We start from the raw sequence: 14,250 nt of genomic DNA, 5'->3' as shown, positions 1-14,250 counted from the left end.
CTTTTCAGAGGAAGAAAGAAAAACTAAAGATCACAGAGAAAGCTTTTATACAAATTATAGTTATAAAAAATGTTAATGTTTCTTGCTTCTAACTTTCTTTACAATAAAGATTTTATTGTTTGGGTAAAGATGGAACATTCATTGTAAAAAAATTTAAATACCTAAAAAATACAAAGAAGAAAGTTGAAAAGTAATCATCTCACTATTGTGATATACAAGTAGGGGCTGGGCATGGTGGCTCATGCCTGTAATCCCAGCACTTTGGGAGGCTGAGGCAGGTGGATCCCTTGAGGCCAGGAGTTCAAGACCAGCCTAGCCAACATGGTGAAATCCAGTCTCTACTGAAAATTCAAAAACTAGCCAGGCGTTGTGGCGCACCCCATAATCCCAGCTACTCAGGAGGCTAAGGCATGAGAATCGCTTGAAAGCTGGGAGGCGGAGGTTGCGGTGAGCCGAGATCACGCCACTGCACTCCAGCCCAGGCAACAGAGCAAGACTGTATACACACACACACACACGCACATGCGCACACACACACACACACACGCACATGCACACACACACACACACATTCATACGCACACACACAAGTAGGTAAATTTTATTCCAGGGATCTCTCTATGCCAGTGCTACTTGGTAGTATGTTGAATGGCAGCCTCAGCCTCAGCTGGGAGCTTGTTAGAAAGGCAAATTCTTGACCAACCCAGATCTACTGAATCGGAATCTCTAAGGGAGGGGGTCAAGCAAGCTGTTTTTAATAAGCCCTTCAGGTGATTCTTATACTGTACAGCCATACCGCAGGGATATTGTGGGCTTAGTTCCATATCACTGCAGTAAACTGAATATCACAATAGAGTGAGTCACACACATTTTTTTGTTTCCCATTGCATATAAAAGTTATGCGTTTTGGCCGGGTGTGATGTCACAGGCCTGTAGTCCCAGCTACTTGGGAGGATCACTTGAGCTCAGGAGTTTGAGGCTGCGGTGAGTCATGATTGCACCACTGCACTCCAGCCTGGATGACAGCATGAGACCCCATTTCTTAAAAAAAAAAAAAAAGCTGTGTTTATACTATACTGTAGTCTATAAAATGTGTAATAGAATTGTCTAAAAAACATACATACCTTAATTAAAAATATTTATTGCTAAAAAATGCTAACGATCATCTCAGCTTTCAGCAAGTCATAATCTTTTTGCTGGTAGAGGGTCTTGCCACAATGTTGATGGGTGCTGACCAATCAGGGTAGCAGTTACTGAAGGTTGGGGTGGCTATCGCAATTTCATAAGATGATAATGAAGTTTGCTGCATTAGTTGACTCTCCCTTTCATAGAAGATGTCTCTATAGCACATGATGCTATTTGATAGCATTTTACCCACAGTATGACTTCTTTCAAAATTGGAGTCAGTCCTCTCAAACCCTGCTCTATCAATGAAGCTTCTGTCATATTTTAAATCCTTTGTTGTCATTTCGACAGTGTTCATAGCATCTTCACCAGGAGTAGATTCCATCTCGAGAAACCACGTTCTTTTCCCGTCCATAAGAAACAACTTCTCATTAGTTAAAGTTTTCTTATGAGATTGCAGGAATTGAGTCACATCTTCAGACTCCCCTTCTAATTCTAGTTCTCTTACTGTTTCCACCACATCTGCAGTTATTTCCTCCATTGAAGTCTGAAATCCCTCAAAGTCAGCTGTGAGGCCTGGAATCATCTTTCAAACTCATTCATGTTGATACTTTGATCTCCCATGAATCACAAATGTTCTTAATGGCATCTAGAATGATGAATCCTTTCCAGAAGGTTTTCAATTTACTTTGCCCAGATCCATCAGAGGAATCACTGTCTATGGTAGCTATAGCCTTATGAAATATATTTCTTAAATAAGACTTAAAAGTCAAAGTTACTCCTTGATCAGTGGGCTGCAGAATGGATGTTGTGTTAGCAGGCATGAAAACAACATTAATCTCCTTGTACATCTCCATCACAGCTCTTGGGTGATCAGGTGCGTTGTCAATGAGCAATAATATTTTGAAGGAATCTTTTCTTTTCTAAGCAGTAGATCTCAATGGTGGGCTTAAAATAAACCATGCTGTAAACAGATGTGCTGTCATCTAGGCTTTATTATTTATAGAAAACAGGCAGAGGAGATTTAGCATAATTCTTAATGGCCCTAGAATTTTCAGGATGGTAAATGATTATTGGCTTCAACTTGAAGTCACCAGCTGCTTTAGCCTCTAACAAGAGAGTCAGCCTGTCCTTTGAATCTTTGAAGCCAGGCATTGACTTCTCTATAGCTATGAAAGTCCTAAATGGCATCTTCTTCCAAAAGGAGGCCATTTCATCTCCATTAAAAATCTGTTGCTGGCCGGGCTCGGTGGCTCATGCCTGTAATCTCAGCACTTTGGGAGGCCGAGGTGGGCAGATCACGAGTTCAGGAGTTCAAGACCAGCCTGGCCAACATAGTGAAACCCCATCTCGGCTAAAAATACCAAAAATTAGCCTGGCTTGGTGGTGGGAGCCTGTAATCCCAGTTACTTGGGAGGCTGAGGCAGGAGAATGGCTTGAACCCGGGAGGCGGAGGTGGCAGTGAGCTGAGATTGCACATTGTCCTCCAGCCTGGGTGACAGAGCGAGACTCCATCTCAAAATAAATAAATAAATAAATAAAAAATAAGTCTGTTGCTTAGTGTAGCTACTTTCATGAATGATGTTAGCTACATCTTCTAGGTAGTTTACTACAGCTTCTATATCAGCATTTGCTGCTTTCCCTTGCACTTTTATGTTATGGAGATGGCTTCTTTCTTTAAATCTTGTGAACCAACCTCTGCTACCTTCCAACTTTTCTCCTCTAGCTTCCTCACCTCTCTCAGCCTTCATAGAACTGAAGAGAGTTAGGGTTGCTCTGAATTAGGCTTTGGCTTAAGGGAACATTGTGGCTTGTTTGATCATCTATCCAGACCACTTCATATCAGCAATAAGGCTGTTTTATTATCATTTGTGTGTTTACTGGAGTAGCACTTTTAATTTCCTTCAAGAACTTTTCCTTTGCATTCACAACTTAGCTAACTGGCTCAAGAGACCTAGCTTTTGGCGTATCTTGGCTTTCAACATAACTTCCTCACTAAGCATAATCATTTCTAGCTCTTGATTTAAAGTGAGAAACAGGTGACTGTTCCTTTCACTTGAACACTTAGAGGCTATTGTAGGATATTAATTGGCCTAGTTTCATGTTGATCATATTCTTTATGTTGTCATGGTTCTGTCATAATTCTTTTAGTTCTATGTTTTAATAGTTTTGGTGCTCATTACCAGTACTGTTGCTTCTCCATTCCCGAGTTAGTCCATCTCCTGATTGAATTTCATTGTCAGGCAGTCTTTTCAAGTTACAGGTACTGCATGCATTCTTTGGGTTCTTATACACTTCATTGATTCAAAATATTTGTCTTTTGTTTTTATATTACTTGAAGGATTACTTGGCTAGGTATAAAATTTATCAGTCACACTTTTTTCCCCCTCAACTTTGTAAATGTTGTTCCATAATCTCCTAGTGTTTGATTGGCTGGATTTCTTTGTCCAATGTTTTCTCTTTTTATTAGGAAGAATTTGTGAGTATTATAGTCTCTGAGTTTCAATGCTTGCTGTTTTCTTTAATGCTTGAGAATGTCTGTCTATTGCTTTTGTTCCTGAAAAATAACTTGTTTGGGAACACTTTCATTAGAACTTTGTGGTCACTGTTTATTATTTTGGGACATCTAGTGTTACTGTAGAAAAGTCTGATTTTTCTGCATACCTCCTTGAAGGCACTTTTTTTTTTTTAATCTAAAATGCCTGAGAGTTTTCTTCTTTATTTTTGAAATTCAGTAATATAAACAAGGTATATCTAAGTGTCACTTATAATCATTTTTCCCTAAATTATAATATGCCCTTAGTTCTTCTAAGAACATTTTCCTTGTTTATTACCATGAATACTTTTTTTTGGTCAAATTATTAGATCCTCTACTTCATGACACCAGTTTTTTTAATACTGAATTTTCTTTTGTTCTTCGTATGTGTTCTAATTGCTTTGATTTGTCTTTTACCTTTGCATTTACTGTGATCATCTGAAGCCTTTTTGTCAATAATTCTGTTTTCTCCAGTGTCTGTCCTGTTTTTGATATTTTAAATGAATTAATTGGTTAAGTCATTGTGTTATATAGGCTCTAAGTTTCTTTAGCGCTACAAATGCATTTTCATCTTATTCTGCTGCTTCTTGCTTTTGAGCTTGTTTATTATAAGGTTGTATTGTTTTCAAGTTCTTCATTATGATGAAGTTGTTGAGAATTTTCTTTAGTTTTTATTGGGTTATGTATCCTTCCAGAATGGGTTCTTTGCCACTTGTGTGCCCTATTCATTTCTTCATTTTGTGTTCTTTCTTGCTTTTTATTCCCTGTATGTGTGTGTTTCTTTTTGTCAGGCTGTAATACAACATACGCATACATGTTTCTTCTTGATATGGGAGAACTTCTACGTGGTGCTGATGGGAAATATTTTTAATACTCCACTCTCCTTACCCAAGTTTGTTTTTCTCCTGAGCCCTAGTTTGAAAGCTGTATATTGTTGGAGTGGAGGGAAAGAGAAGGGAAAAGTGGTGATTCAGAGAGCCAAATGGGGCAATGTGGCTTTTAGGCTCTGCTCTCTTGAAGTACCAAGTATTTCACTCTTGGGTCTGCCCAACTGCTTATGAATAAAATTCCTTTGCCTTGTATGGGGACATCATTCGACCTCAGACCTCTCATTTCTCTTTGTTCTGAGCCCTAGAATGTGACCTGACCTTCTCCTTCCCAAAGCAAGGAGATGGTTAAAACTCACTCTTGAAATTTTTTTGTTGACTTTTCCTTGTGTTGCTTATTCGTTCCTCGGCTCTACTTTTTGCCATTTTGGAGTGTATTTCTGGTAAGTGTTTAGGATTTTGTAAACTATTTCCCTACAACCTCTTATTGGAGGTAGGGGTAGAGTTGGGAATGACCATCAATCACCTATAACTTTGTTTCTTATTTTGACTATCAGTCTTCAAAATTTATGGCAGGCCCTTTTATATTTGGTTGCTGCTAATAAAATGTTGGCCTTTTTGTTTTATTTTTTATTTTTATTTTTTGTTTTATTAGATTTTGAAGAAGGGAGATTCTAAAATGTAGTTCAGGTTTTCTCAGTGTCAGCACAAATAACATTTTGGGTTGGATCATTATTTGTTGTGAGGGGGTTGCCCTGTGCAGAGTAGGATATTTAACAACATCCCTGGCTTCTACCCACTAGATGCCAGTAGCATTCCCCTAGTTAAGACAACCAAAAACATCTTCAGACATTGCCAAATATTCCCTGGGGAGAAAAGCACCCTGGTTTGAGAGCCACTGATCAATTTTGTTCATTCATCTTTACTCCTCCTAAATACCTACATCCAAATTTTAAATAGATCTTTCTCATGTAGTCTGGCAAGTATTATATCAAAGATAAATACCAGTTTTAGAATAAAGTATTAATATACTCTTACATTTCAACTTAAGAGGCAAATATTAACAGTAGGATTTGTAAACTATTTATTGGAATAAAAATCAATGAATTTTCAAAAATTGCAAAATGATTTATGTATGTTAGATATTTTACTGAGTGAAAAAATTCATGCTTTTTTAAATGACTTATTGTTTGGAGTAGTGATACAGTAGATTTAATTTTCCCCCTCATTAATTAAAATCATGTTTTAGCCAAGAAAGTGAACAAAATTCTTATTGGCAATTCAGTTGTTTCCCGTTTTGGAGACTGACACTCTCCAGTTCTAAGTTAAATAATTGTCATAGTAAAGTAATTTCCTTGAAAAGAACGGACATTGATTCAGCCCCTGTTACTCACAAATCCTATTTGAGTCAAATTGGAAAACTATTAAGTTTTTGGGAAAATAATCAATAGGTATCAGGAAACCATTAGATCTTGTGGCCCTTGCTATATCTTGCATGAGTAATCACTGTAAACAGCTGACAGGTATTTCATTGTTGACACCGAGTGATGCTTGGGGGACCACATCTTGTCAGAGTAGGTGGACAGCTTTAGACATTGGAATGAGTTTTATTATCCTTGTTTTTCTCCTACACTCATTCTTTTAGACAGCCCTGTCACTAACTGGGCCTGTGATGCTTTCAAAAATCAAATACTTTCCTTGCTGTCAGTTTTCTTTGTCTTGCGTTGTGGCATACTAATCAGGGTATGTGGTTTGGTACTGAACCAATTTCTGTCAAAAGCAAGTTTTAATTTATTATTTAGGAAAAATTTTTCCTAAGACCCAGGTTTTATACAGTACTAAATAAATAGTGTGAGGAATAATTAGTAATGCCATAGAGTATATAATTTTACTTCTAGTTCTACACAGATTACAAGTAAATTTTTTTTGGGCAAGTGATTTTGGAATTATCTATGTTTTGTTTTCCTTTTCCTTTAGAGTGATAATTCACTATTTATGATTGAATGATTATCATATTAAAGAGGTGAGAAAATAAAAATAAGTCTGATGTGCACAAAGCCATACTGCTCAAATTGTTTGATAATATCTGTTAATTAAATTATTATGGCATCGGTAGAAGAATGATGTTTTGTTTATATGTGGTTAGAATTGGTCTTTTTTAAAGGAAATAACCAGAGAGACGGAAATGGAATGGGTATAAATAGTAAAAGGTTCTATCACTATAATTCCCTTTTGCTATAAATAGTTAAAGCTTCTATCACTGTAATTTCCATAAGAAGATATATGTGTTTACCTGTTAATTTTATCAGGGCAAATTAAAACATGGATAGAATCATGTTTCTCAGTGTGAAGAAATATTTTTATTTGATGAATATTATATATTTTCAGGTGCAGTGGCTTCTATGTTTTGGGTTGATGCTGAATTAGGGAGTGATATTTACCTTGATGGTAAGTTAAAAAACAGTTTTCTTTTATCTTTCTTGTTTTTTTTTTTTTGTTTTTTTTTTTTCTGAGACAGAGTCTCACTTTGTTGCCCAGACTGGAGTGCGTGGAGTGCAGTGGCATGATCTCAGCTCACTGCAACCTTTACCTCCTGGGTTCAAGTGATTCTCCTGCCTCAGCCTCCCGAGTAGCTGGGACTACAGGCATGCACCATTGTACCTGGCTAATTTTTGGATTTTTAGTAGAGACGGGGTTTCGCCATGTTGGCCTGACTGGTCTTGAACCCCTGACTTCAGGTGGTCTGCCAGCCTCAGCCTCCCAAAGTGCTGGGATTATGGGCGTGAGCCACCACACCCTGCCTCTTTTGTTTTTAAGTAAAATCTTTATGGTTAAGCTTATTATTGTTCATTCATATTACAACTTTAATTCCTTGCATTGTTGTTCTTTTCACACTTTAGTTTAATGATGAAATCTTTGTTCATATAGATTAAAAAACCCCAGACAGTGGTGGAACTCGATGTCACTCAACTTCCAATTTAGTGCTTCCACTAAGGTTTTCTTTAAAAAAAAAAAAAATGCTTTGTAGGTTTTCTGTATCCTCTGTTGTTTGATTTATGCCCTTAATATAATGTTAGAGCCTTTTATTTTAATCCTCCGGGCAATATGAGGATCATATTTTTGCTTTTATTTTCTCTTGAAGATAAGAATTAAACACTCCTCCCTTACTTTATTTACCTGAACACTTTTGGGCAATGATATGCCTTCATTTAAAATATATTAGAAACTTTCTTAGTTAAGCGACTATGTTTTCTCCCTTTCTCTTTCCCTTTTTCACCTTTTTAAAAACCAGTCGAAATTTTCTTACTTTTTCAAAAGTAATAATCATTAAGAAATTTAAGAATTATTAAGCTGGGCCCCATCATTGAGCTCTAATATATGTGGCGGGTAACTGGTTGAATTCCTTAGGCATAATTAAACTCATTCTTTTGTTATCAGCATATATTCAGAGATTGCAAAATGAATTGGTAGTTTGGAAACTTAGGCATATGTTATGTAAAACATTTATGAGTTGGATTTGGATTTGGTGAGAGATGTTAGGAATGATACCTTAAGATGTCTCATTCTTTAGGCAATAATTTAAATCTTAAGAAAAGTCTTGATTTTGATTATGTGAAAATAAACTAGAAATAACCTGTCTTATGTACTTATCACATTTGACTATGTTAGGAAATTTGACTTATATTTTGGATTGTAAGCTTTTTCAGTGCCAAGGAAATCTTATTTTCTTATTTATTTAATTTAAAATTTTTATTTGTTTTATATCTTCTCTAGTGCCTTAAAATAGTGCTAGCCACTCAGGAAATGCATTGACTTATTACTGGAATTTAATTAAATGGCAGCACTGGCAAGAGAAAAAAACAGTACATTGTTTTATTGAGTAGTACTTGTGAACTGAAATAGGTTAGTTTTAATTTTCATTCTGAAGTATGGTTGCACAAATATTAATAAACATTCTTTTTAAAAAGTGATTAAAATGTTTTTTCCTTTGTAGGTATCATAACTATTGTGGATTCAAAATATGGATTAAAAGTAAGTTGAAAGATTGCTATGAGTGGCTCATTATTGAGAGCTGGGAATATGGGGATTGATTGTTTAATTTTCTTTATGTTTGTATCTGAAATTTTCTTTAACAAAAACCTTTCTCAAAAAGATATCCTGAACAATAGGTGAAATTTGTGTTTTAATTATTAGTTTGTGTTAAATATTTCTTTTCTATTACTCTGAGTTTGATTTGGTGATCAAATTTGGAATTATAATTTGTAATAAGCATATGGGGTTAGGATAAGAGTTTGGTATGTATAACTCTTCACAAGGATTCAACCCCAATATTGGTAAGTTTTTCTGTTCCATAGAAGAAGCTGAGCTTGATAAAGCATCTGAGATCTTATTTTTCTTGTTAAATTACTATTAAACACACACTGGAAATGAGTTTTTAAAAAATATTGAAGACCTAGGTGATGGGTTAATAGGTGCAGGAAACCACCATGGCACCCGTTTACCTATTTAACAAACCTGCACATCCTGAGCATGTACCCTGGAACTTAAAATTTAAAAAGTACATATTGAAGAAAATCAGGATATACACATAGGATTAGTAAGAAGACTCTCTCCATTAAAAGGCATCTTGCATCGCTTCTTGGTCTTTTGGCTAAGATCAAGTGTAAAAGACATCCTGCTATGAATGTTTTTGTTAACTTCTAAGGTCCTAGAATGCATTTAAATGAGGTTTAATTTATAAAATGCATTTAGTAAGATCTTTAAAAGTATGTTGTTACATACAGTAAAATGATGTTTCTCAGCTTCCCAAGTGAAATACCACTAAAGGCAGAAGAGAATGAAATCATCCCACCCACTGACCCGTTCCCAATCTGAGCATATGGATAGGGCCCAAAGCAGTAAGTTCTTAGAAGTTTAAATTCAGTGTTTAAAAATTAGTGTCTGTTTTGTATCCAACCTCATATCTGAACGTGTTAATTTTTTTTTTTTTTTTTTTTTGAGACAGAGTCTCACTCTGTTGCCCAGGCTGGAGTGCAGTGGCACCATCTTGGCTCACTGCAACCTCCACCTCCCAGGTTCAAGCGATTCCCTTGTCTCAGCCTCCTGAGTATCTGGGATTACAGGTGCACACCACCATGCCCAGCTAATTTTGTATTTTTAGTAGAGACAGGATTTTACCATGTTGACCAGCCTGGTCATGAACTCCTGACCTCAAGTGATCCACCCGCCTCGGCCTCCCAAAGTGCTGGGATTACAGGCATGAGCCACCACGCCTGGCCTGAACTTGTTAATGTTTAAGTTTGCTTTTTTTTCCCAAATCTTTGCTGAAATTATGCTCTAAGGGATATGTCAGGTTTGTCAAATAGCTACCAATACCTCTTCACTGGGCCTTCTCTCCCTCGATGATAGAGTGCCCTAATTTGAAAAGTTTGGAAGAAAACTCCTTTTTTAGAGTTTAAAATCTCAATTTATGAATTTATGAATATAATTTAAGAATCAAAGAATGATCCCAAATACAGTATTACAGTTTCACGCAGAAAAATTCCAATGACTGTTGGAAATCATATTTCTTGCAAAATGCTTATGGAGGTAGCAAAAAAGCCCCAAATTATTCATTTTGAATGTTTATTATAGGCATGTTTGAATCTATCTCTTCCATAAATTTATTACAAAATTTGATATACCTATGTGACAGATAACTGCTAAGACATTTTGTTTTTTTAAATTTTGATAGACTGAAAATGCCATGCTAAAAGTCAAACTGTTTATGTATTTTATGATTATAGGAATAATTTTATATGTATAGTTGAGTATGGAGAAGAGTTAAATAGAATCTATTATCAGCATGATGGAGGCCAAAAAAACAAAGCAACATTCTGAATAATGCAAACACAGTAAACGTTTAACCTCCTGCTACCTTGATAAAACCTCTTAAATTATTAAATCAATATACCTACACAAAACTGACACACTGTCAGGATAATGGAAACTTTAGATTTTCTAAGTTGGATGCCAGATAAATAACTTTGCCTTGATATAAAGAATTTTCCAACTTGTCCAATTCCTCTGGTTGCAAAGCTTGACCTCAGTAGCTGCTTGTGATTCAGAGAATTCTGACGCAGTACAAGTAATGACACTTGGATAATGGGCAGCAATTTAAGAATGTCATGCTTCACAGAGCCAGCCCATCACAAGTAAAGCTGAGAAATGGTACCCTGTGGCCAGCCAGCCAAATTGAAACTGAAGTGGTCATCGATATCATGGGGTATCATGCTAATGGGATTGTCACCCATTGATCTGAAATATTCATTTTTTAATCATAGGCAAAGAATTGGACAACTTAAAATGACAGCTCTCTATTCTGAGGACTTGACACCCAGGCTACTGACATTGTTCTTTTCAGGTCTACAGATGTGACAGCATTTAATGCAATAGAAGCAATGAATGAAGTTACCCAGAGAAGGTCAAGTGAGAGGTTTCTTCTTGGTTCCTCTGTTATATTGCACAATCTGTTGAAACAATTCAGTCAGAAAACAGTTAGCTTGGAAAAGGCCAGAACAATAAATAGACTGACATTATGCAATAATTTTTTAAAAACTAAAATAGTGTTACATCTGTAACCAATCCATTTGAAAGAAATAGTTCCTGCTGCTGCTTTTTAAAAATGACACCAGACATCTTTGACACTAGATTTATTTCCACTCTGGTCAACAGCAGTGTTCTTTCATAGCCAGTGGGTTTTAAGATAGTTTTTTCTTTTCTTTCTTTCTTTCTCTTTTTTTGGTCCGGCTTCTTTCTTTATTTCTGCAGAAAAGGACACCCTATAGCCCTTCATGAAGTTAGGTCTACAGTGGTGTTATTTCAGAGAGTTCCTTTGTTTCTCTCCCTAAGCCCCCCAGCTTTATTGAGGTACAATTGACAAGTAAAAATTATATATATTTAAGGTATACAATGTGTGAATTACATTATAAAACAATCGAGCTAGTTAACCTATCCATCACCTCACATTGCTATTTTTTTGAGAGGGGGTGGTAAGAACAATTAAGATCTATGTTTCAGCAGATTCAAGTATACAATAGAATTAACTACAGTCATCATGCTGTAATTAGCTCTCCATGACTTATGCATCTTGTATAACAAACTTTGTATGCTTTGACCAACATCTCACACCACTCCCCTTTAATTTCCTTTGTTTGTTGTGGTAAGTTAAATTGGGGTTTTGATCCTTAGCCTTTTGAATATGTTGGATTAATTAGTATCAAAATTATTTTTGTCTTTCTTGATATATAAGCAAAAGCCATAGTTGTTAAGCAGAGATAAGGAATACTTTGGACATCTATGTAATATAAAATATTTAAAAAATATTTTGCAAAAATTTTTTCTTCATTTACTTATACAGGTGGAATAGAATGCCAAAATTTCCATTTTGTTTTATTTTATAAATGAAAGTCATCTGACTTAAGGACCAAATGGTATATAATGTATTATTGGAGAATGTTCTTTTGAATAGAAGACATTGATTTTATACTTTTTGCAGAGTTTGACTTGGGAAGGTAGGAAGTCACATGAGGGAAATGCGGGGCTGATGTCTAAAGAAAATAAATGTTAATATGCACTTATTTTTTTAAATGTTTGTATAGCTTTCCTATGGGCATAGAAGAGGACATTTATCTCTTCTGCTATAATTGTATATGATTACATATAATTTTAATACAGCTGTAAATATTGGCAGGCTCTCATTTGGGGTGATTTTCATTTATTTTTATATTTGATACTTTCTGACTGCCTGGAAGTAGTAAAACGTTAGTCTACCACTGTTAGCTTTGAGTGAAGAATTCTAATATTTTGGAGAGGTAAATGCATTTAAAACATTGCACATTACCTTGTGAAACTAACATTGTATTAGTTACATTTAGGCATGGAAATGCAAAAACAAATCTGTAATTCTTCTGTCATATCATTTTTATGCCTCACAAACTCATAGCCAAATAACCCCAATTTCATATGTTAAAAAAGCTTTCATAAGGTCAATAATATAATATCTTGAAAAATATTTCAGTTTAAAAAGAATTTTCAGTACTATAGGATCATTCAGAGGCAGATGCCTTGCCAAAAATATATCATTGTTAAGTAGATTTACTGCTTAATGGGAAGAGATTTGTTGCTGCATGTTAGATGGCATTTTTCATGTAACACCTTTTATGTATCCCCACAACAGGAGGTGTTAATTACAATTCATTCAACAAATATTTCTTGAGCCTGTGTGCCAGGCACCATTCCAAGGTCTGTTAGCAGCCTCATTCTCTAGAGGCAGAGTATATAACAATAGGACTTGTTGTAGCCTCAGGCCAAGATGATTTATGAAAAAAATATTAAACTTGATCTTTTGGCGTGGAATGATTTTTGATACAATACTTGTCAAGTTCTGTGACTTCCATAATTGCAGAGTGGGTCTGCAGTTGAATTGAACAAGATTTTGCCTGAAGTAGAAGTATCATTGCCATGATTTTATTTCGGTTTTGTTTTCCTCAAAATAGAATTTGCTGAACTTTTAGAAGGAAAAAATGTTTCTTCTATAGACCTAATCAAGCTTGTTAAATAAAATTATTACCTGCTTGCTCTGAGGTTCCAAACTATTCAGATACCCCTAATGATCATCTCCCCATGAATTATGAAACTGGTTTGGCTCTGATATATGGTTATTGACATTTGTGTAGCATTGTACACAAACTGATTTTATGTGGCATAAAAGATTTCACAAAGACTTTAAAATTATGTTCATTTTACTTGATGGGTGTGTGTTCAATTAAAAAAAAAAGTCCCTGTGATTGTATATAAAATATAGTATCCTGTGATGATGAGGGTGTTAGATTTAGTTTCTTCCTTTATAAATGAAAATAGCCATCTCCCATAATTATTATGAAAGCTAAATGAGAAAAATGTATATAATTTATAAAGTTAGATTCAAGGATTTAATTCATTTGTAAAGTTGGCTTCAAATATAGAGTATTACTATAATCTAGTTGCCTCTAAACCTCAGTAGCCAGCTTTTTATTGTGACAGGGAACCTCTATTGAGGTTTGAGGTAATGAGGGTAAAAGTGTAATTTCCCAGAGAAGAAGCTTGTGATGTTGATGACGTTAGGGATGTAAACAGGATTATGAGGGGGAAAAAAAAAAAAAAAACAGACAACAAAGCTTGCCTCCAGAGATGAAAACTACCACTTGGTCTCTAAGTCAGTGTCAAAATATTTTTTGGAGTTAGCCTGACTCTGGAGAGGTCAGTAAAATAAACAGTTGCACTGAGAGGCCAGATTAGCAAGTATGGGTTTCTAAATGATAAACTGCTTTTAGGCTAGAATCAGGGCTGAATCAGCCTTCCCACCACTTATTTGTTTCTAGGGTGTTTGAAAGGCCTAGTACTGAGTTCACGTGGTGCATGATTGTGGGCTGGGGTGTAGGGAAGTATTTTAGATTCTAATATGGGGGCTTGGTGTGAAGGGAAGTATATTAGATTCTAAGAAAGTATATTTCAGTGGTTATCCTTTTTTAAAAATAAGTAATAATGAATATTTAGAACCAGAACAGTTTTGTAAGAAGGAAAATACCTAAAATCTGAACTGTAATCTTCTATGTTTTTATGACATTATGTGAATCAAAGGGGTTTTCCTTTTAAGTAAAAGAAAAGGTCAGGAGTATGAAATCCTAAGCCCTCTTCCTCCCCCTATAAAACCCCACAGGTTCACTTGTAGAAAAAAATTGC

The 14,250-nt window shown here is 35.4% G+C and overlaps 1 protein-coding gene across 21 annotated transcripts in view; it reads left to right on the top strand.

Moving 5' to 3' along the window:
* Positions 1-14,250, top strand: part of LOC739761 (putative COBW domain-containing protein 7) — a 79,137-nt gene that overhangs the window by 26,924 nt on the left and 37,963 nt on the right. For 19 of the 21 annotated variants that reach the window (XR_010155468.1, XM_054680356.2, XM_054680347.2 and 16 more), the window contains 2 exons: positions 6,877-6,936; positions 8,483-8,520. Coding sequence is in view for 20 of the 21 variants with exons in the window: in XM_054680356.2 (XP_054536331.1) it covers positions 6,877-6,936; positions 8,483-8,520 (98 nt within the window). In the remaining variant the exon portion in view is untranslated. Of the gene's footprint in view, positions 1-3,276; positions 3,389-6,876; positions 6,937-8,482; positions 8,521-10,891; positions 10,957-14,250 lie in introns of those variants that run through there. The other 2 variants (XM_054680357.2, XM_063806581.1) reach the window with 2 other exon arrangements.

The sequence above is a fragment of the Pan troglodytes genome, chromosome 2 (genome assembly GCF_028858775.2).
Source record: "Pan troglodytes isolate AG18354 chromosome 2, NHGRI_mPanTro3-v2.0_pri, whole genome shotgun sequence".
Lineage (NCBI taxonomy): Eukaryota > Metazoa > Chordata > Mammalia > Primates > Hominidae > Pan > Pan troglodytes.
This window is presented reverse-complemented; position numbering and strand designations above follow the sequence as displayed.